This window comes from Schistosoma mansoni (genome assembly GCF_000237925.1).
Source record: "Schistosoma mansoni, WGS project CABG00000000 data, supercontig 0142, strain Puerto Rico, whole genome shotgun sequence".
In the NCBI taxonomy this organism is placed as follows: domain Eukaryota; kingdom Metazoa; phylum Platyhelminthes; class Trematoda; order Strigeidida; family Schistosomatidae; genus Schistosoma; species Schistosoma mansoni.
The window spans coordinates 469,532-479,323 of NW_017386042.1; the positions used below are offsets into that span (position 1 = coordinate 469,532).

At 31.1% G+C, this 9,792-nt stretch overlaps 1 protein-coding gene across 1 annotated transcript; it reads right to left on the minus strand.

Moving 5' to 3' along the window:
• Positions 1 to 671: 671 nt before the first annotated feature.
• Positions 672 to 2,091, minus strand: Smp_158590 (hypothetical protein; the record flags this gene model as incomplete). The annotated part of the gene is made up of 2 exons (XM_018800008.1): positions 672 to 1,364; positions 2,083 to 2,091. 2 exons carry the CDS (start codon positions 2,089 to 2,091, stop codon positions 672 to 674), a joined length of 702 nt encoding a protein of 233 aa, XP_018646569.1.
• Between the last annotated feature and the right edge of the window lie 7,701 nt (positions 2,092 to 9,792).

Consider the following 9,792-nt stretch of genomic DNA (forward strand, 5'->3'; position numbering starts at 1 on the left):
AAAGTATGCTTGAAATAAACGATTCGCATAGCTGAAGCTGCTGTTGGTGTTCTGGACTCAAGTGGACGGGCTAGGTCGATTAAGGACCAATAAGGACGCGAGATTACTCATACTGACTGGACGTCCTTGGTTGTCACCGTGTTAAGTTCGGAGAAGTCGTATTCTATTGGTGGATAATTCACGCGAGTTGCGTCCTTGTTTAATTTGTAAGGTCATAACAAATTAGCGACGACCTTGAGCAAGTCATAACGATTGGCTACAACCTTGGAGCAAAGTGTTTTCTCTCATACTTGCATCTTCTCTCTGGTGTTCAAGTCGCTGAGTAGTTCTAGCCTGTGGGTTACCAGAATAGCTTAGGAACGAATATAGCGTACAATCGACGAGACGTATCAAATCCCAAAAAATCTAATGGAAGGCGAATAGATTTTATAAGCTGGTTTTATTTAAATTCCTTGATATTATCCATCTTGCTGCCCAATAATTTTAATTAAACACAATCAGAAAATAAAGTATCTAAATAAGTAGTATATGAATAATTTATAAAAATAAAACACAAATAAAATTGTTTATAAAAATAATAATAAGAAGAAATAATATAATATTGGTTAACAGAAAACATTTTATATTATAAAAAGGATACAAAACAAACATAAAAATGGTCCTATACATACTCATATATTGCTATCTTCACCTGATGTCCCACTTATACTACCATTCAAAATGTTTGGACAGTCTGTTGTATTTGAACTATGAAGGCATTTCAACAATGACAAATAGCTTAAGAAATAGGAAATTAATTTTAAATTTTCAAAGTAATTTTCATTTTCAGGATTATCTTGTTTTAATGTTTGTTTAGTTGGATTCAAATATGAAGAGGTTGATTGTTGCTGTAAGATGTTAACACTTGATAATAATACTTCTGGATCGATTAGTCCTTGTTGTAGTAAAATTAAAATATCATTTAAAGAATTAAAGGGAAGATTTGAAAATTTGAAAGCGGATGAAGTGAAACATGAAAAAGGGAAAGTCGGAGAAGAATTATGTAAATTAGACGATGCTGTTGAATATAAAGGACTTGTTGTATTTGAAGCATAATAATGATATTTCATCTGTTTCATAGAATAATCAAGAATTTCGTTAGAACATTTAGATGCATTATTTTGAATATTAACAGTTAACGCATTGGTTTTATCTAAATCATTGACATTATTATTCATTCTATTTTTCTGATTGTAATTACAATTATGATCCATAGAAGTAATTTCAATATAACGAAATTTCAGTGGCTTTCTGTTTCGATCAGCACATTCATTGAGTAGTCGTTCACATGTTTGATGAAGTAAATCTAATGGGCTTTTTGGCAACTAAAATAAAAATAGAAAATAAAGAACAGAGAATCTAATTTGTAATAATAATAATAATAATAATAATAATTGATTACTATATACTGAATCCAGTCCCGTTTGTTGTATGGGTATTAACGATATTACAGGTGTTTATTAACTTGAATGATGAGTTAATATTCTAGCCTATTACAAGAACGATAACGATCAAGTGTTTAAATCATTTAAGTAACCTAGACTCGTATAAAGAGCTCAATACAATGAAAACATCTTCAATACTGTTATAATGAAATGCTTTTTCGAATGCCTGTTTTAACTTACCAACAGTGACTATCATCATGACGACCAGAAATTGTTACAAACTACTAGTTGTTTTGGTTAGTCTAATGGTACAAAGTAGTATCGAACCTAATTTTTTCCTTATTTCTTATATATGATGATAATGTTTACTCGAATCTTAGTATAAGTACAAGAGAAGAATATTTCAGTTTTAAAGAATATCTTTTCTTACATCATCTTCTCATCATTGGATACCCATTTTGACATAGATACCAATCGAATATTATGAAATTGTTCATTGAACGAAAAACTGTTGATAGGTTTATGTTTTTCTTGATTTGGTTATCATTTTAATATGACAGTCATGAGTTTCTATTATTTTTGTTTTTAGGAAAAAAAGGCTTACAGATCTCTGTATTTTATTAAGCTACTTAATTAACTACCATCAGTGTACACTTACGGTAATCATTCAATTGAATGTACCTTTTTCATTTAAACACAAAATAGTCAACCTTGTACATTGGTACATTTAGTCTGCACAGCTTATTATATTTGAATATTTCACTATATGATTAATTACTAACCAAGTTAAAAACCAAAAAAAAATTTTGTTTTGGTTTATTGTGAAAGAAATTGATGATACATTTCAAACACAAAAAATGAAAATAACCGCCATACTTTTGAAGATAAAAGAAAAAATCCCGTTATTTATATCACTGATCATACGATTATGACTTAAGAATTTTCCGGAATAATCATTTCAGTCTAGACTATATTAAGGTCATTCATTGAATACTGATAATTTGATACAGTAGTATTTAATATTCTTTACTTTTTTTTGTATAACTATGTGAATGTTAAACGGATGAGATTTAAAGAATAAAATCAAAAACAAAAAAAAATTTGTAATAGATTGACAGGACATTATTGTTCTCTGCTCATCGATTCTTTGTTAGATTTCATTACTTGACAATATGAACAATAATATCATATCTGGTAGTAGATAAACCAATGATTGGTTACTTACATGGATTTTCATAGTTGAAAGCGTGAGTCAATTGTAGCTAGACCACCATGGGAAACCTCAGAGCACTGGATGGCCGTCTCGTCCTACTGTGGGACTCCTCAGCAGTGTGCATCCACGATCCCGCTCTCGTGAGATTGGAACCCAGGACCTACCAGTCTCGCGCCAGAGCACTTAACCGATAGACCACTGAGCCGACCGGCATCCAACGGTGTTAATGTCTAACTTCAACCAATTCTCACTAGAACTCCTGGATTTAATTCTCGAAGTCAGTCACTAGTAAGCATATGATTATTGTTATTATTATCAGAAGGGGTTTTGTGGAGATTGTTTATCATTAGGGTTGATCCAGAATGAGAAGTCGGAAAAAGACGACAAATTCAAGGATGTTCTTTAACTCATTGTAATATTCCATGAAATTATTTTTTTTTATTCCAATGGTCGCAAATTTTACATAGTTTATTATTCTTAACGTAACATTTTATTCAGTTTAAATATCAGTTTACTTTCGGTATGATAGTTAAAATCGGTTTTGTCACTAAGATTTTGGGGTTATATTTTCCAGTTTAATACAAATTCTGGTTAGTAAGTTTCGTGTTATTTATGTACATCATGTTCAGTGTGATAGACCTAAACTTTCATGTAGTGTAACAATCATACATTTCAATTCACTTAGTATTGTTTGCTTGTGTCTTCCCATTGTTGTTCAGGACTGCAATTGATCAGTCTCTTATTAGCATATGTGTATCCTGTGCAGATTGCCTCGATATTTCCTTAAGTCACAGGTTTTATAAGCAGTGAAATAGGTAGATACAAGCAAACAATACCAAGTGAATTAAACTTTACCCCAGATAGCTATCAGGACTCAGTAGCTAAGTGGATAACGAGATGACAATTGAATCGAACGGTACTGGGTTCGAATCTCAGAGTCAACATTAACTCTGAGATGTAGATACATCCAGCTGACGAGTACCAAATAGGACGAGACGCCCGTCCTGGATTCCACTACTAGCCACAATCCGTGTTTATTTATAAATTTTGTATTATTCTGTGTGAACTTCAGATGCACTTTACATTAACTTTGCTTGTCTTATCATTTATATAATATTCATTAACTGATCATCACATGTGTCTAAAATCTCTATATAAATGAATGTATTTGGTTGGATGATAACACGATTTTGGACAACTTGTTGTTAAGATGTTTTTGAAGAATCAGTTAATCTTTATTTGTAACAGTCTTTGAGTTTTAATTCTATGCTTTTGGGAATTACAATGGTTTATATTTTCGAGCATAACCAGTAGGACCGTAAATGTCACACAAAGCATCAATTCCTTCAAGTTTATAGGTACAACTTGTTGACGAGTGCTAAACAGTACGAGACCTAGGCCTACAGTTTCTCATCAACTTCCTCCAACCACTACCTTACATGTTAACATAGTGCGCGCGATGTCGAATCACTCAGACTAGTGACCACACTAAAACAAGATTGGCAGTATCCTATCAACACTAAGAAGAGCTTGAAAAACATGACATTGGTCACTACTCAGTTATCAGTCAATTGTAAATACACAGCAGTTAAATAAACTAATCAGTATACAAATCTCTAAGATCGAATCAGTGGATACTAACAGTCTATGTAGTTAAATTTATGTATTCATTACTCATTATAGTATTTGTCAGTAGACAACACTTTAGTATCTCTAATTCCAAGCTCTTTTCTGATGTATCTCACTTCAAGGAGTAAACAATGCCGATTTTACTAATTAAAACGTTCAGCAGTTATATATATATATATGACTGAAGTTTATTCGACTAGGCTATACTTAAGATTATATTTAAAATAATCTGGACGATTGTAATTTAAATATTCACAGTGTTTCACTCGACAAACTGATTCAAGCTTTTTCAGAGAAATAATCAAATAGAGATAATTTCAAAGAGTTCGGTAAGTGCAGAAAAAAATATTTGAATGAGCGAGTGAAATTAATCAACCAAGGGTCGTAGATATTTAAACGCAAAACAAACGAAACTAATTGCAATCCTGTGTCATTATTTTTTTCTAATTTCTAGGAACTGGTATATGTTGAAGAAGTTGATTCATTAAAGGAAGAACATTTCAGTAGAGACTTAAATCTCTGGATTCATTGACAGTTTCAAACATCAATAAAGGAATGGTTTCTTTTTCAATTAGGCTGCACTGTTCTTTATTCATTAAGTTGTACACTTTTGAATAGTTCTGTCAAATTATTTCTTGTACTGTCTACTAATTAATTGCGCTTTTGTACACTGAGGTATTTTTTTAATCAAAAAGGTATATTTTTTCCATAGAAGAACGATAACCTGTACATTATATGTTGATATGACTAAATCACACCAGCATGTTACCTCGATGCTGACCTCTTTGATGATGATGAAGTCAGATATGATTTTTATCAATAATCATAGTAATAATGACCATGATAATGATAACTTCAATATAAATCATAACAAATGAAGATAATCAAATGAAACTTGGTGAAATGAAATGAAATTATTCTACAAAACAAAAGATAGAGAGAATAATCATGACAACTTGGTCATTTCAATAATACATATGTATACGTGTATGAATACACTTAGATAATTATAACCTTTACTTATCACTTGTGATCACACCATAAAATACAGAAAAGAAGTTACTGGAATTATTATTATTATTATTATTACTGTAGTTTAGGTAAAGACAAAGAATTCAGATGATGATAACAGGAGTTAACCGTCGGTTTGTTTTAGAATGAAAGTGAATATACTGAGTTCGAAGAATCTCAGCTAACTTACTGGGTACGATTATAGTATACACTTGGAAAATAGACTTAATTAAACAATATACGATAGATTATAGCATCAATAATTATCGGTAGTAATTTCATGGATGCGCACTGCTCAGGAGTCCCACAATTGGACGAAACGGCCGTCGAGTGCTTCAAGGTTTCCCATGGTGGTCTTACTTCAATCGACTCATGAATTCAACTATTAAATTATTATAATATCCACAAATATCCTCTCTAATTATAATTATATATCAACAGAAAATGTACCAAAGCCTTTAAATATCCCTTGGAACATTTTTTTCGAGAACTAGATTTATTAGTGTGTAACCTTTTTAAAAAGTCTCAAATTAACGGGACATTTATCAATTTATCAGTTTTATAAACATAATTAGTTCATCCATTTAGACAGCTGATGAAGCTGAAGAAGACTCAAATAAAAAACGGAAGTCTTTTGAGTTGAAGGAAAGATGTTGATTAAGATAATCATTTCACTAACTGTAATTCATCAGCAAGAAACTTAGTCATACACAAAACTACATACTGAATAGCACTAATTGAAGATACAAATCTCAACATAACATATTAGATATAATCTGTTCATGTTAAATTGATATCCTTCAGCTTGTAATTTACTTAACTCTCGTATTTCTATCTCATTTGAAACCTTCATATGTTCTCTCTAATTATGCACTGATAGTGTTGATTTTTATCATTTTATGAACTAAAAGATATAAATCTAATTACTCTATCTTACTAAAGAGGACTGAAATAAAAAGGTACCTCTTCGAAGTCCATGTCATATACTGAATTGACAGGAGGCATCACAACAGATCATAATTCAAATAAATTAAATTAATAAAAATCGATAAAGAGAGATGATTCGTTAGACTTAAGAAGGTTCAGATATTCAACTATCAACTGGATGATATTTCTATATAACATGTCACTATTTTATTATAAAATCTTCATTTCTGTTTATAGAAATCATTCAAAGCATTCCTAAACTTTACAATCAATGGAGAATATAATTTAGTCTAAGCTGAATAAACTATAAAGGGAATACATAAATTATGCATATGGCAACAGCAATGATTATTACTCTCAGGTAGTTAGTCATGATCGATTATAAAAGACTACAAATCTCAATTTTAGTAGTCAGTAGACTTTATATAAACTACCCTGGTATCTAGAAGCTTTTTGCACTTATCGAACGAGCCTAAACTCATCTCCATTAATTTTTATTGAAGCACTAACGAAGAACCTATTCTAATAGCCCCACTGTAAAAGGTATTTATTTTTGATGTATTCGATAGTTAATTGAGTAAATAATATTAACAATCATACTCATGAAAGAAATAAACCCAGTAACTTGGTATCCTGTTAATATTTTATTAATCATAGTTATGTAACCTTTAATTGCCTGTTTATCATCATTTGTATGTTATAAAATATCATTAATGTCTCTGTTATATTCCATAAAGCATGCCATTTCAAACTTTTTTCCTTAAAAAAGGTATGCGAAAGGTCTAGCATGATACTCAATGATCTAAGCTATCTATAAATCCCTCTTTCTTTAAGTACTTATATAAAAATCCAGATAAACCCTCATAAAATGTAGAGTAAGGTAATTGTAAGATTTTATAAATTTATAACTTCTTCCTCTTTCTCATTCTCCGCTAGAATTAAAGATAATACTCTGAAACGGTACAACTAGTCAATATGTCCCAATCATTTGCCATAACTCAATAGATCAATAGGTAACAAAACAGTCTTTGGGTAAGGGGTAAAGTTTTTGCCTCGATTTAAACTAGGTTGATACATTTACACAATGACTTTAAGATATCAAAATCAATACAGTCAGTATTTCAATATGAATTATAATTACATACTACTAGTTTTATGAAATATTTTAATTTAACGTGGATAGATAAGTTGTCATCCATACATTCCAATGTTTGAAGGAACATATTAACATAATCTCTGAGATCATTACTTTTATAAATGTTTAAACCTTCAACTTCTCAATGTTTATTTACATTTTTGAAGGTCCATGACGATACGTACCTTCAAATTAAGTACTTAGTTATCTATACATTAAGAATTCAAAATGATTTTTATAGGTTAATCATTTGATTTTCACTTATTTGAACCTAGGCAAAAACAAGTACCCGATATCCTTCTGTTTGCTTAGTAAAATAGTATTACTAGCATCTGCTGAGCAAAGGATTCGAAAACCGCTTTCAAAGTGGCCTTCAAAAACTATCAGAAACCAAAATATTGTGGATACTTTCTTCCTTATTTCTGAAGATCACTCGATAATAAATGTCTACTACTCTTTGTTGCCTTCAATCAATAACTCTTGTCAAAAATTTACAATAGAAAACACTAAAGTGTTATTCTGTTAAATGAATACACATATGTTAACAAGAGACTGATCAATTGCAGTTCTAAATAACAATGGGAAGATACAAAGAAACAACACCAAGTGAATTAAACTTCACCCCCAGATAGCTATCAGGACTCAGTAGCTAAGTGGATAACGAGATGGCGTTTGGATCGAACGGTAGTGGGTCCGAGTCCCAGAATGAGTATCAACTCTGAGATGCAGATACATCCAGCTGACGAGTCTCGAATAGGACGAAACGCCCGTCCTGCTAGCCGCGATCCATCTTTGAATGTCTGAATAGTCTTAAATAAAATCATCATAAGTTCCGAGGATGAGTACTCTTAAAAAGTATCCGAAAATAACTTCAAATAGCTTACTAAATTTTAGTCAGAATTGAAATTAGTTATTTTCTTAAAATTTTAATCTCAAATTCTCATCAACGTAATGAAATGTTCTAAATAAAATTAATAAATTAGGGGAATAAGCTTGAACCTCTTTTCAAGTTAAATTAATTACAAAACTGAACTATCAAATTTCAAGTATAAAAATTTTAGCCTTATCTACAATTCACTGTGAATTTTGGCTTACTGGTTAAACGTTCGCATGAGAAACTGATAGGTCCTGGGTTTGAATCCAACGGACGAGATTGTGAGTGCATACTGCTGAGGAGTCTCAAAAAAGGATAAAACGGCCTTCCAGTACTGCTCATCTTTCCATAGTGGTCTAGCTTCAATTGACTCATGGTTTTATTCATTGAAATTACTTTTGAATAGTTCACAATTATAAATCTCACTTATACATTATAGTTAAAGTAATGTTAAAAGACTAATATTTGAACGAAGAATATTCTTTTCGACAAATTCTCTTCAGGTTCTACAATTATATATCCAAATTAATAATCCGAAAAAATGGCCAGGTTAAAGGCAAAGTACATCGTTTAAAGCATGTAAATTTAGGAATGTCAAATCAAATAGAATAAAATTGTTAATGTTGATATGACTCATATATATGTTAAGTGGTTATAGTGTCAGTATAAACCAATCCTTTTCAACTATTTATAGGGTCAGTAATATTTTGCCGAAGCTTGTCACGCTTAAAGTCCTTCAAATGGCTGAAGTAGTAACCATCGGGATAAAGAGACCGGAGCTATGCGTACAGAAGAAATATCTCCAACCCCTGCTCCTCCCCTGGCCAACCGAAGGCCAATTAATCAATAGTAATCTTAGCTATTGAACGACCTAATTTAACTATTTTACTTACGACCATTCGTAGTCAAATGTAATTGTCTCTATTGTATTTATTCACAAATCTTTGTATTATTATTATTATTATTATTATTATTATTATTGGTTAAACGTCATCATTAATCTCCCTTATACATGATTCATTCACTTTGCATTGATCCCTCCTTATTACGTCTTACTAATTTTTGGCACAATACAGTCTTCCATTAAGCATTTGATAGAATTGTAATTGCACTATCATATCTCTCTCACCCTATCTGACCCATATATATTCTGATCATGGATCTTAAAATTTCACAGTTAACCTTCTATATGAGTTATATCAACACTAAGAATTTTATTCTATTTCGTTTGACAATCCTGAATTTGCATACTGTAAACGATGTAGTTTGCCTTTAACCTGGCCAACTTCTTCGAATTAATAATTTGAATCTATAACTAGTAACTGCAGTAAATTAATCGAAAAGAATATTCTTCGTTCAAATATTAATCTTTTCTTAAATATGATGGGGATCTTTAAACGATGAAAATAATATTTTCATAAACAAATATAAAATAATTTTTTATATAGTTGAAATCATGAGTCAATTGAAGCTAAACCACCATGAAAAAACCTGGAAGCATTGAACGGACGTTTCGTCTTTTGTGGGACTCCTCAGCAGTGCTCATCGACGATCCCATCTCGCGAGATCGAAACACAGA